We start from the raw sequence: 13,936 nt of genomic DNA on the forward strand, positions 1-13,936 counted from the left end.
TAGATGGCGCTGTGAGAATTGTCTGCAAGAGAAATTTTTATTTTACGATCGTACGTCACACAGCAACTTATAGGATGCGTCACTTGAGTACATCCGTCGCGTCATCACGTAGTAACGGAGTCAAAAGGACCACAATTTAATTGAGATACAGTTGAACGTTTCCACGATACGCAGATGATATTTCTCAGATAATTAATAACAGAGATTAATTGTATGACGATGGAATACTCTTCAACAGCTTGAAACAATTCTACGATTTTGTTGTTCATTTGACTTGGGTTCCGGAGAAATCATTTTGGGATTAGCCTAAGCAGTGAGTGGTACGTGCAAAATTAGGTGAGGAAATTTGTTTTGTATGTTTTTGAGTTCTTTTCGGGAGGAAAATTATAAGATACTGAGGACAGAGCAAAGCCGCTATAACGGAGAATAACCTGTTGTGGTTTTTGATTGCAGATGGCTGCTCAACTCGAAGATAAATGACTGAGATATCGCTGACAGTTTCCTAGCATCCCTCCGAAGCCAGACAGACGCGTCCGGCATGGATATTTCGTGTATAGGAAAAATATTTGATTTCTCCTACATAACTGTGAATTCGTTGTTCTTAAAAAAGGATTGATTATTGAACAAATGTGAGTGGCTTGTCGATCGGCCGATAATCGTAAAAGTTTTTATAAGTAGAATTGGTTAGCTGTATAGCGGGTTGGGTGGGGCCTTGAATCCTCTTTATTCCCCATATGTTAGGCGTTGACTCATCCTTACGCGTGATTTCTCAAACGGTACGCCTACACAAACGATCGTTTTTGCAAGGCAAAACTTTCCAATGTGAAACGATCAAAAGCAACAAAAAAAAAAAAAAAAAAACTTTACAGTGAATCGTATGCAAAATTTTAACGCTTATCGAGGTATATCCCGAGTGTTGAAAAGTGCCATAAGAAATGAGGTTTTAATCGATTTTTCCTCGAATTGATACGTAAAATGACGAAATAATAATAATGATCACGTCGTTAATAATAATCATAAGGTCAATAATCAACATAATAATAACGCCGCTCCATGGTTATAAATAGATCGCGTCGATGTGTGCGTTGGTAACCGGGTTCCGTTCTCCTCTCTGGTTGGCTAACGCGCGGGTGGGGGAGGAAGGCGTAGTGCGCAGAATAGGTGCGCAATGACGCGGTCTTGCCAGTCTGCTTTCGAGCGAGGGTCGTTTGCCGCAGGAGAGAATTCCGCATTCGCATTTTTATTATTTTTAGCAGAATAATAGCTAATTTTACTTCCCACATATATCACTATAATGGTAAATAGGAGCTAAATTACAAATGGATCAATTATTTACTGGCAGGATTTCGAATAACGTTGAAACATGTGATTAATCTTTGATTCCGTACGGGATCGATGACTGGGATACGGTTTCCGTGTTAACAAGGCGTTCGTTTTCACAAATATAAAGTTGCACAGAGCGATGCTTGGATCAAATGAGTTATAAGTAGTCCATACCGTCAAGCATGAAAAGAAATTGTATTGATAAACTAGTAGGTGTAATCCGTATGCTAGGTTGCGTAGATTCTGTAACATGTACTTGAGGTATTCAGGTCTTTCGTGTCGCGTTGGCTATAGGCGGAGACATAGAAAATGGCGGCGACATACTGCGTCCGTGATGCGTCATCATCCGTAAACGGGAAATTTTGTGTTTAGTTACAGATTTCGGGATGATTCTTCGTCTGCCACCCGGATATTAGAATAAATCATCGAGGAAATCCGAGCGTTAACAAAATGGTGAGTTGGTGTCATATTATTTATCGTAATCGTGATCTGATGAGTTTTAGTTTTCTTCTTTTTTTTTTTTTCATCGGCGGCCATTGTTCTTCCCGGTTCAAATATTTCGTAAACGATAGCGCCACGATCGGTGATAGTAATAGCGTTACTAGCGTAGAGTCCCTACACAAATAGTGTAGTGTAGATCAATAACCTTTTACGTGATTCGCCATTCGGGTTTCACGCGTCCTCTCCGACGCCTCGTCATTCGTCAAATGTTCAGTATAAGTAGCATATGAAGGTATTGCTCATCAATTTTGATTTGAACTAGTGCGCCATTCGCTTTTTCGGCACCCCAAAACAAATTTTTTCGCCACGCGATATGCGGTCGTGGCTAATATAAATTCCACAACCAAAAATTATTCGACCAAATTTTTTCACTTGTAAACCAATATTCTTAATATTCAAATGAATGATTATTCATTTATTTACACGTCCTTTTCATAGTATCGCACATATTAAACCCCCCAATCATCAATTTTCGCCTTATGACAGACGCCCATAAATTTTCAGGATTGCATAACAAGTACTAATATACTATGTGTTACTTCAACTGTTGTGATGAGGTGTATCAATGATTGGCTGTATAAATAAAGTCCCGATTAATTTTATATATAGAAAAAAATATCAGCCGTATATTATCATTATAGCCTTATTTTACTTTTGTAATACGAGTGATGTGGCAATCGGAGTTAACATTATGAGTCGTATTATTTAATCATTGTTCGTTACAGCCCCGTATTGATCCGCTGCAGCTGCTGAAGTGTCTCAGTGTTCTTTTGGGTCCTACGGGAGGCATCAAGAGCAACGACGAAGTCCAGCGCTTAGCAAGCCTAATGACAAAGTTTTCGAAAAAGCTTGTTTCAAAATGTATCTACATTCAGATCCTGAAGACCACGAACACCGATCTCCTGGGCCAGTAAGTACCATGTTTAATATAAAATTATGACCTCTGCAGAGTTGAAAATTTCCAAAGACTATTCAACGAATCACTTAGATGGTACGAATTGTTAAACTCAAGGATGCGATATTTTCAAGCACTTACAAATAGAAACTTTTATACGATGGTTTAATATCTGAGAGATAAGGAGCCGGATGCACTTACTTTGCCATAAATTTTACATTCAGTTGTTTCAGTAGATTGTCGCTGTACAAGAAACAAGATACCTTGGTACTTGAGAGTGCACAACAATGATCTGTTAGAACCGTATTCAAAATTTCAGTAGTTGGTTAAGGATTGAGGTTTTTTTTTCTTTCAATTTATTTATTTTTTCATATTTAATTCCCTTTTATTTCCTATGAAAGTAAGGGAAATATTTTGAAGTATATGCGCCTAGTGTTTTCGACATAAATACGAATGTTGAATCTGTCAGAGTTTTCCCTTCTAAGTCTCGGGAATCACTTCTGTTCCAGATTCATGGGCGCAGGGGGGTGGAATCTAGTTCACATGTGGTTGACAGATGGAATCCTAGCAAAAAACTGGGCTCTGATTCAGGAATTGCTAGAGCTGCTTCTTCTTTGTCCTGTAGACGTTGAGCGTCTGAAAATTAATAATTGTCCAAAGTTGATAAAGGGTCTTTCCAAAGAAGGTAGCCATCATGTAGTCAGGGCATTGGCAAGTCGATTAGTCGAACAATGGTTAAAGATTGTCAAAGGTGAAGCGGCACCAAATTCTGTGCCCTCAGATATCATGACTTTGCCGATTCAAACCTTGATTGACCAAAGCCAGTCGCTACCTGTCCAGCAACAGACTGGAAGAACGAATAACATCAGCAATAATATTAACGAGAATGGTGACCTCCAAGGCAATAAAATCCAATTGACGGATTATACTGAAAATACATCCAATGGTACGCAGCTAAAAGATAAACTTCAGCAGCTCCAAAGGCCCCAGCAGTGCGATTTGCAGACTGTGGCCAAAAATTCCCAGAAGCAGTATTTTTTAGTACCCTCTTCACAGCAGCAGCAACAGCAGCAATCACTGCCCGTTTATAAGATAACAATTCGTGATGGTAAACAAGTTTTAGCTAAGGTAGAAACAGACCCTGCAAATATTAACAACGTATTGGCCTCAAACAACGAAAATAGAGTCAACGGCGATATCAAAGAAGATTTTACAACGCAGGACGACATCGGAACGATTGAAACAATTCAAGGAACACTGGTCGACGGTCAAGAATTCGTCCATGATAACTCTAACCATTTATCTAGTGAAGTGAAAAATTCGGTAGCTAGTTCTAAAGACATTAACATTGGAATAAATAGCGAGGATAGTAAGGACAATAGTAGTAAAGATGCAAAGGAAGGTGTTAGTAGTGACTGTAACAAGTCCAGTGACAAAGAAAATCGGGATTTTCATAAAAGGGATGATAAAAAGTCCAGCAGTAGTTCGGATAAAAGATTAAGTAGTCATAGTTCATCATCTCGGAGTTCGTCAAAACATGGTTCAAGCTCGCATCGTTCAAGTTCAAGTTCCCACAGATCATCAGGCTCCCATAGATCAGGTTCGGAAGGGTCAAAGGGCTCCAGTTCTAAGGATAAATCTTCTTCGAAGGAAAAAGACAGGCATCGTTCTAGTTCCAGCAAGCACAGTTCTTCCTCATCCTCATCTTCGAAGGCAGGTAAAACTGACCGGGAGCGAGAGAAGGAGAAGCTGAAGAAGGACCAGGCAGAAAAGGATAAGGCAACACTGGAAAAAGTCCAAGGTCAGGCGCTCAGCGTGAAAATGGGAAAAATACCAAAAAAAAGGGCAGAGGATGAAGTTAAACAGTCGAGTGATAGTTCGAGTACAGTGAAATCCTCTTTATCACCATCCAGAAAACTGTCAACAGAATCTAAAGATAGTGCAAAAGAGCAGAAAGAAAAGACTGATGGAAAGAAAGTCGTGATACCAGAGAAAAAAAATATTTCGATGTCTATTGAAACCAGAAAAAGTTTGCTGGAAACATCTCGTCCTAAAACGGTCAAAACGTTCAATTCTAAATTTAGGTCTACAGGATTAGAGGAAGAAGTCAAACCCCCACCTCCTAGGTCTGCCAAGAAGCCTAGCACACTATTGGACAAGAAACTTATTCCCCCAAAACTGTCTGCCATTAAGAGGCCTTCTCCACCAATGGAAAATATTCCATTACCAGAGAAACGTGCCAGGCTATCTCTAGACTCTCCGGCAACACCGCCGCCAATTGAAGACAAGAAAGGAGGCATCAAACTCATTCCACCCAAACCCAAACGTAAGTATATATCGATATGGCCGATTTTAATTAATTCAGTTATTGTTGACGTTTTTATTATAAATTATTATTGCATTTATAGAAAATTGATAATTTTAACTGTTTCATTCCTTACATATAAATCTTTTTCAGAATTTCTAAGCTGGCACATATTTACCCCTTTATTGTGTGCTGTGGAAATATTTAATTGGTTTAGAAACACGTATAAAGTATTAAATCCAATTTTAGCAATTTGTAATAGTTTGTCTAAATTCGCTACATTGAAAACGATGTAGTGCTTATTTTTGGGGCATTTTGTATTTACTGTTTTGATATACACGTGGCAATATTTCATAATTGGTTAGAGATTTCAGCGTACCTATGTATTTGATATACTACTAACTTCTGAATGTTGAGTTTGCAGGTGGATGTGTGGAGGACAATTTGCAGCTGAACAGTTTCTTTCTCTTGCTCGACCTATTTCAAATAATGCGATTTTTTTTTTTTATTACGATTCAATATTGCCCTGTGTTTATATGACCTAATAATGTAAGATTTTTTGCAGGCATCTCTGAATCTTGTTCCTTCCCCGATTACAACCCTATGTATTCAATTGCCCCCCTAAAAGTAACTTCTAGTTTCTTCACAACTTAGCAAAGATTGGATCACTCTTAGCTAACTGCAAGAAAAACCAGCAGCATTGGATTGTTCAGCTACTCGGATATTTCGTTTGCCAAAATGATTAATCTGCATTCACATGTGGAAGAAAGAAGATCAAATGAGATCGGCTCATCATCCAATGGTGTTTTTAACATAAATTAAGAAGATTCCTGCAGGTAACCTTCGATAAAATAATAACTAAAATACTAATAAAATAGTGAAAGTATAAGCGAATATGATTACGCGATACGTTGGTCTATCGATTATAAGTTGTGAGAAAACAACAACTGGAAAAAAAGCATTGTCTAGAAGTTGAGAAAAAATTATCCATCATTTCTAAAATGTATCGCTGATACTACTCGTTCCGTTGGTGCGGTTGGAGCGTTTGAAGTTTTTAAAACACGCGGGCAAGTTGGCCATAAATTACCTAAAGTGACCGTATCTATTGTAGGTAAGGCGATTAACTAAACTTTTGTCTATCAATAATTTCTCCTTGTAAATGTACACCCTTTTTTATTCGTTGAAATAAATTTTATCAGAAATCTGGAAACATAAATATTATGGGTTTCTGCTGATATATATAATTATCTCGATCTCCGCAAACTTGCATATACATGCGCACACATACACATACATACATACGTACGTACTGTCTCAGCAAGGCACAACCATGATCACGACCGAGATTTCAGGCTTTCATCCTCTCGGTTCGAAGAAGTTCTTGTTCATAGATTTCTATCGTCGTTCACCCCGTACAGCCTTGTTCAGATTATAGCTGTTTTCAATGTCATAACGTAGTCTTTTTATCTGAAAAATTTGACTTTCACTTTACATAGTACACTTGTACCAAAAGTCTTAGATTCACGGCTTCTATTCACCCAATTTTGATTTCTGCAAGCAGTTTTCTTTCGAGCTTGCGCTTACAGTAAGCAATTTTCGTGAATTTGAATTTATGTAAGTTGCAATAATCGCCGCAGCGCGGTACAGCGCTGTGCGTGACGTCACTCACCGAGAAGTGATCAAATTTAAAACAGGAGCAGAGATAAGAATGTTCTCTTTCGCATTACCGCTGACTGCGCGAACAAAAGCGAATATTTTCTACTCATACCAATGTCTTATGACCATTAAAAAATTAACGTATCTGCGATTTTGCAGTACGTACATCCATACCAACACAGATTTTTGTTTCGCTAGTGCTGATTTAAATAATTTAATAATTCAACCGTAAGGTGTTAACTGAGGAATGAACTCTTAATTTCATCTTAACGTTCAAACATGCGTATCCACTGCACCGGTGGAGTATATTACGCATTGTAGTTTATTCGATTATTCAAAAATCTTGAAACAAACCTTTTCTTCATGCACGCGGGACAAAGTACGTGTCAAATATTTACTGAAGAATTAATAAACGTGGGGAGATTCGAAACTGTATGTAAATAAATATAATTGCTTACGACCGAAAAAGGCATCAAGTGATGATGCAACACCCGATATGGCGTTCTATTCAGGAAGATGGATCAGACGCTGTGACGTCACGGGCGTCACCCCATATACTGCGTACGGGGGTCTCGAATTGCCGGCAAGGCGAAGAAATCTTCTATCATCGTACGGCGACTTATGAATATGTTACTTGAATCGTTTAATGTTTCAAAACTAATTAAACATGACAGCAGCAGACTACCTGCAGTCACTAATTTCATACTGGCTCACAATCGGATACCAATCGAAAACGCGTGAAAAGAGAAAAGCATTGTTAATTGATTACGATTTTCTTCGCTCAGAGCTTTTCAAACTCAAGATAATCGACGGATTCACTCTAACCATATAAAATGGTGATATTCGTTCAACTTTACGAAACTGTTAAACATATTTATTGTTGCTATTAAAAATTATCTTAATTGATCGGAGAAAACGAAGTGAAGATACAAATTGCTTAATCGGATCATGTATAGATATAAAATCATTTTACAATGGGAAATACATTTTTTTTCCGTGAAAACGTCGGCCCCGCATCGATTGACGTAAACGCATTTGACAGAATTTCACGCTACTTGAATTTCAAGTCTTCTTTGTCGAATTTATCTTCCCGCAAAGGAAGAGAGGAGAGATTTGGTATCGATGTAGCTCTGAGCAAATGGATAAATTTGAGAAAAAAAATTTGACGAAACAGATTTCGGATTTGAGTATAGTCAATCGTCAATAGAAGTACAGTTGTGTATTATAACAAATATTGCAAGGACGTGTTGATACACATAAACAGAGTTCATTCAAACAATTCCGGCTCAGCAGTTTGTTTATTCGTTGACAGAAAATTGTAAACTCCTAAGGGTATTAATTATGTTTCGAACTCATGTGATAACTTGACGCGTAAACATCTGACCAATTAAGGCCGCGGATAGAAATGACGCTTCTTATTGATTTGGCATACATTTATCGCTCTTTGCGAGCTCTTTGAAGACATGACGAAGCTATTCAACTGCTTCTCAGGTCTGAATTCAGTTACAGTCTTTCTTTCTAGCCCGTGGGGCAGATGTTTTTAACTCGTTGCGTTGAGAGACGTCGGGACGCTGGTGTACTAACTGTCTCGGAAGCATTAGGCCCTGCCATTGACTCACTTTGCGTGAATGATCCTACCCGGCAGTTGAACAATATCTTTTAGTTTTTACTTTCAATTCGATTAATTAGGGCGGTTAATCTATACAATTTATTAATTAATTCCTAGTCTGTAAGCATTCAATTCTATATAGAATTACTTTTCATTAATAACATAGTTTTAAAAGAAATAAAATAAATTTACATAAATCCTTATGTATTATCCCTCATTTACTATGTATTAATTTCCACTCCATGACATGTTTACGGGCAAATATTTTCCCATCGAATGATGAAAGTTCACGACGTGTACTTATCTCACTTTGAACAGTTTTACACATGTAACTGTATTATTAAACACAAAGTCGATGCTGTCAAAGTCATTAATGTTATTCAAAAAAACGAATTTTTGAACGATTACTAATATGGCGTCTGTTTTCGCGTCCATTTATATTCTGTAAATGAAATTAATTATTACTGTCAGGTGTCGACTTCGTGTTACCGTTGTATAATTATTCAATACATGTTTTTGTAAAAATAAGCTGTACGCGGGAGTGTAAAATACACTTGCATATACCTTTCGGTAAATTATTCAAAAATACGGGTCACCTTTTCATTAATGAGCGAATCGCCGCTAAATCGAGTAAAATTTATCTCATCCAGGTTAATATTTTATCGAAGGAACTTACTATGAATCATATTAAATATATGTAAATTGTCTGCAGAATTTTGGCTCGCTGAAATCTGATAATTTCTGTCTGACTTTTAATTCGTATCGAATCAAACCGATTGTAACTAGGTTCCCGCCGAAGTTGTTTCGAAGAGCACGATTTACTTTTGAGCTCATCATTCGAAATTGATGAAGGATTTTTTCTGGATACGAACAGCTCATCACCAACTGTAATAATGATTAACTATTTTTCATCGTTTCAGGACACGCGGACTTGCTTATTTCATTCGTCACAAAGTTATTCTAGAAAATTATTTCCCGCTTGCAAAGGAAATAGTTGGACATTTTACATTTTTTAAATATTGAATATTAGCCATGTGGAAAAAAAAACTTGTGCTGTCACTCGCCAGAATGAAGTTCTTCAAGTTCATCTTACCATGAAATATGTATACATTTCCTCTTTTTTCAGATAATCCTTGTTTATTTACCGAACACCACGAGCAAGCTTTCTTATTATGTTGTTATTTCTTTCAGCCGCTGGGATGAACGCGATTACTCGACTTTTGAATTGTAATACCAAGATAGTCTTATTTTATATAAAAAATTTAATTATGATTTTTTTTCCTTTTTTTACAGCTATGGTCCTTCAAGAGAGTGACATGTTCATGGACGCCCTGACTGCATCAACGAAGAGCAAAGAACCACGTAAGCGAAAGAGGAGGACGTCACTCTCGAAGGATGGAGTGCCTGACCCTAAAAAACAGGAAGTGCAGGGAGAGGGACGCGACGGGACTCCGCCACCGTCGTCGCCGTTAGGTCCTGACGAAAAATCCCCGGTGGTCGTTAAGCCCAACTTCAAGGTATTTTACGGGAAATTATTATATTATAATAACGAACGAACAACTTATGCTGAATAAGACGGGTCCTCGGAGCGAAATTAGCTTGTCAGGACCTTGCCTAAATTAATTAATTAAGTAATTCATTATGTACCGTCTCTTTGTACAGTTTTATCAAGACACGCTCGAAACGGAGGAAGACAAAGAGAAGAAGGACAAGGAGGAGGATATAAAAGAGGAGGACAAAAAAGAAAAAGATGAAATTGAATCCATTGATGAAAAAAACGTTAAAGATTCTAAAGAGAGTAGAGAACAGCATCATCAGGAGGAGGAGGAAGAGGAAAGATCCACGAGTGAGTACTTTTGTATTCTCATCGTATATTACGACTTTACTACATAACAACGTATTTTATTCATCGATTATGTGTTCATTTTACAGCACCTACACCGGACGACGAAGTCGAGGATACTAAGGGATCAAGTTCGCCGTCGGAGACGACGCCGGAAACGTCAGAGTCCGACCGCAAAGATAAGGGGGATTCGAGTCCAACCCCAGAGATACGGTTCGTAAATGGCCTGAAGAGTGTTTTGCTGGCCCAGAAACGCAAAGGGCCAAAGAAAATTCTGAAGTGGAAGACGGACCTGGAATCTATAAGGTACTTCGAACTCGATGAAACAGAGAGGGTCAATGTCACCAAGACTTTCACCGACGCCAAGCAAATGGAGAAGCAAAACGAAAGGGAAGCTTTCCAGATGGCAAGAAAGCTGAGTAAGTAAAGTTATTATTCACGTACATTAGAGTGTTCCTTATTTAAGGTGTTGACGAATTTTTTCCGTCTAAATCCCAAAATCAACTGCAAATAGTTCAAAAACAATTATCTAATTTTTTCAGATTTTTACCCCAACTCTAAAACGTACCACCATGAGGGTGGATTTAATCATTTAAAATACACGTGTTCCGAACACATTCTCAGTACATATTTTATTGTAAGAGTAATAATGTTCGGAAAATTTCGTAACTGCGAAGCTTTAGTGAACATTAGTGCTACTATCTGAGAAAAAATTCACATCATCATATCAGGCAATCTAGACGAATTGCATCTCCTCTAGATAAAAAAAAAAAAATTTGATTTCGAGGCTGCGCAATTCGTCTAGACTGCCTGGTATGATGATGTGAATTTTCTCTCAGAGAGAGTAGTACTATTGCCCACTAAAACCTCACAGTTACGGATTTTTTTGGACATTGTTACTGTTACAATAAAATATATACTGAGAATGTGTCCGGAACACGTGTATATTAAATGGGGAAATTCACCCTCTTGGTGGCACGTGTTAGAGTTGAGATAAAAATTTGGAAAAAGTAGGCAATCGTTTTTAAATTATTTGAAAATAATTTGGGTGGTGAGACGGAAAAAATTCGTAAAGACGAAGTAAGGGACACCCTAACGTACATCAATGTTGCATTTCTCATAATTAATGAAAGTAATTTGGAAAGCACGTTTGCTCGGATCACCTTATTCAAATTCGGGTTTAAATAATCGAGCGCGAATAATAATTAAGTCTTACTTCTTAATGTGTTTATTTTGTTCTTAGTCTGGTCAATTTTTTTTTTCCTCAGCTGCAAGAATACATAAAAATAAATTCTACATCAAATTCTACATATTGCGTAAAACAGAATTAAATGAAAATTAAAAATCGTATATGTTCTACATAGAACGCAGAAGGTGAAGCACATCCATTTTAAAATGCTTTACATTCTCCAATGAATATACTACGTTTTTTCACCAAGTGTCACCTGATTTTGCTAAATGAAATGCTGAAAAATTCTTTTTTTCCTGCATTTCAGGTACAGAAGATCTAATGGAGGAAAAGACAACTTGGAAACCGTTGATTCCAATTGATTTACCACCGGCGCTGGTCGAGCATGGGAAAAATAGCCGAGAGAAGGACGTACAGTATGCAAGGGAGAAGGGAATTCTTCAGGCATTGTACTTTAATCGTAGCATGTAAGTTTCAATATGACTGCACCACCATCATTCTCCCACTTATTTTATACCCGAGGATATGCTAACTCTTCCCTTTCTTTTCAGGATTCCGGACTCCGCAGCTGAACCTGATGAGGAACGTCACCCCATGACCGATCCAAAGATTATACCATTGGACGACTTGACGGGTAACAAGGAGAGTGAAAAGGACTTTACGTCGATGCCTTGGCCAGAGCCGAAACCTCAATTATTCCAGGCACCTGTTGTGCCGGCTTACCCATTCCCTCCGTTCCCTCACAATCAGCAGCCAATGCTGGGTGGCATGGGACCACAAGGCCCTATGCCTCCTATGGCACAAATGCCCCAACAAATGATGGGTCCAGGGCCAATGGGTCCAATGGGTCAAATGGGTCCAATGGGTCCTGACATGGCAGGGCCAATGCCAAGTGGGGGTGGAGGCTGGCGAACTGGAGATGGAAAGGTCGTTGTCCCTGATGTGGGGATGCCAAATATGCAAGGTGGTTATCCTCCAGGTCCTGATGGTCCACTAGGTCCGCCTGGAATGATGGGACCACCAATGTTCAACCAACCAGATGGATTCGGCATGATGGGACCACCTGACGACATGGGATACGGCCCTGGGAATATGGGAAACAATTTTCAAGGTCCTCCCGGCTATGGTCCAGGGCTTGGACCTGGTCCTGGACCCGGACCAGGACCAGGACCGAATTTCCAAGGTGGGCCAAGAGGAGGACCGATGCGAGGAGGTCCAGGAGGAATGGGTCGAGGGGGACCTGGACAGGGATGGTACAGAGGAGGTGGGGGGCCAATGTCGGGTAGAGGTGGTTGGAGGGGTGGTGGCGGTTGGCGGGGAAATGGAAAGCAGCCGCCAATTTGCAGACAATTTACGAAGAATGGTTATTGCAGAATAGGTGACAAGTGTCAATACCTGCATCCTGGTGTAAACTGTCCACCATTTTGAACGGTTTAGTTCCAGTTTTATCGGTGCTGCAAAAAATCAAATATGGTAAAAAAAATAATGTGCTGCTTCGAGCACGCACGGAGGTCTGCGGACGAGCTGTTGTGCGTAGCTGCCAATAAAAAGTACGACAGTCGACATCACCTGTCATTGTACCGTGGATTTATTCGTTTAGTATTGCGCAACTCTCTTTCGTCTGATACCCGGAGAATGAGAGCTTTTATTTACCATTTTTGCTAGTCTGTGAAACGATTGGCAAACATCTAAAAAATTGGATGAAATACATGACGGGAAAAGCGTCATTCCAAATGCATGCCGAGATAATGCCAGGGAGTAATTGTGAATTGGCGACAATATGGGTGAAAGTACTTTGTTCAATTTTTCTTTTTCTTTTTTTTTTGTAATCTGATACATGGTTACTCTGAACGTCTGATATTAAATGTGGACACCTTGAGTTCAAATGTAAAATGATTTCCCGTTTATTGAGGACCAGTTACTGCTATGTTGAAAACGAAATGTGCATAAGTTTAGTGTAAATATTAGGATCGTGTAGTTTTGTATAAATTTCCTAGTTTATAAAAATCGAGAGAGTGACTGCGTTTTAAAAATATGCAATAAATAATAATTGAGGACACTACAGAAGAACGTCAAGCTGGGACGATTGTATTATAATTGATTTTAAGTAATCGTTTATCTACGCCAGTGAAACAGAAAAGATTTCGCGTGTATTCGGGTAAACAATAATGCCGGGAAAATGTATATGTATATTTAATTGAGAGATCGTCTAGATTAATATTACCGTATTGTTCCGTGTATAAACCGACCCCCAATTCTGAGACAGTATTTTAGGGTGTTTTTCTTTGTTATCTGCACATAAGATGGGTCTGAGTATAAGACTAGGATGATTTTGGCAGGTGCTGTTAACGACAAAAAAACCTCTGCTTATATTCGAAACAATACAGTATGTAGTATATCGAATCAAAAGTGATTCAAGGATTAATAATAAAATAAAATTGCAGAATTTTTTTTGTACGTTTTACGTTGAGGGTAGTATTTACCTTTTTGTACATGGTTGATTATTAAGTTTGTATATAATTTCCTCCATTGTTAAATACCAGCTGCTTCAAAGAAATACATGGGTTGAAACAATTAATTTGGTTAAAAAATATATTTTACTGTAAACCTAAACA

At 38.5% G+C, this 13,936-nt stretch overlaps 1 protein-coding gene across 4 annotated transcripts; it reads left to right on the forward strand.

Moving 5' to 3' along the window:
• The first annotated feature begins 74 nt into the window (after positions 1 to 74).
• Positions 75 to 13,895, forward strand: LOC124299016 (mediator of RNA polymerase II transcription subunit 1.1). Of its 4 annotated transcripts, none has more exons than XM_046751833.1 (10): positions 75 to 336; positions 454 to 629; positions 1,696 to 1,776; positions 2,550 to 2,734; positions 3,229 to 5,045; positions 9,583 to 9,806; positions 9,952 to 10,135; positions 10,222 to 10,551; positions 11,629 to 11,788; positions 11,873 to 13,895. In XM_046751833.1, the coding sequence occupies exons 3-10, from the start codon at positions 1,774 to 1,776 to the stop codon at positions 12,747 to 12,749; spliced, it is 3,780 nt and encodes a 1,259-aa protein (XP_046607789.1). In that variant the 5' UTR covers positions 75 to 336; positions 454 to 629; positions 1,696 to 1,773; the 3' UTR covers positions 12,750 to 13,895. The 4 variants fall into 4 exon arrangements, with proteins under 4 accessions (XP_046607789.1, XP_046607790.1, XP_046607791.1 ...); XM_046751834.1 differs by having other exon boundaries at positions 75 to 320; XM_046751835.1 differs by lacking the exons at positions 75 to 336; positions 454 to 629 and adding an exon at positions 636 to 1,297.
• Positions 13,896 to 13,936: the final 41 nt, after the last annotated feature.

The sequence above is a fragment of the Neodiprion virginianus genome, chromosome 2 (genome assembly GCF_021901495.1).
Source record: "Neodiprion virginianus isolate iyNeoVirg1 chromosome 2, iyNeoVirg1.1, whole genome shotgun sequence".
In the NCBI taxonomy this organism is placed as follows: domain Eukaryota; kingdom Metazoa; phylum Arthropoda; class Insecta; order Hymenoptera; family Diprionidae; genus Neodiprion; species Neodiprion virginianus.

Bases quoted from the DNA above. Each gene is read 5' to 3' on its own strand.
- LOC124299016 (XM_046751832.1), top strand. The intron at 2,735-3,228 runs GTAAGTACCATG...CTTCTGTTCCAG, and splicing joins AACACCGATCTCCTGGGCCA to ATTCATGGGCGCAGGGGGGT. The intron at 10,136-10,221 runs GTGAGTACTTTT...TTCATTTTACAG, and splicing joins GGAAGAGGAAAGATCCACGA to CACCTACACCGGACGACGAA.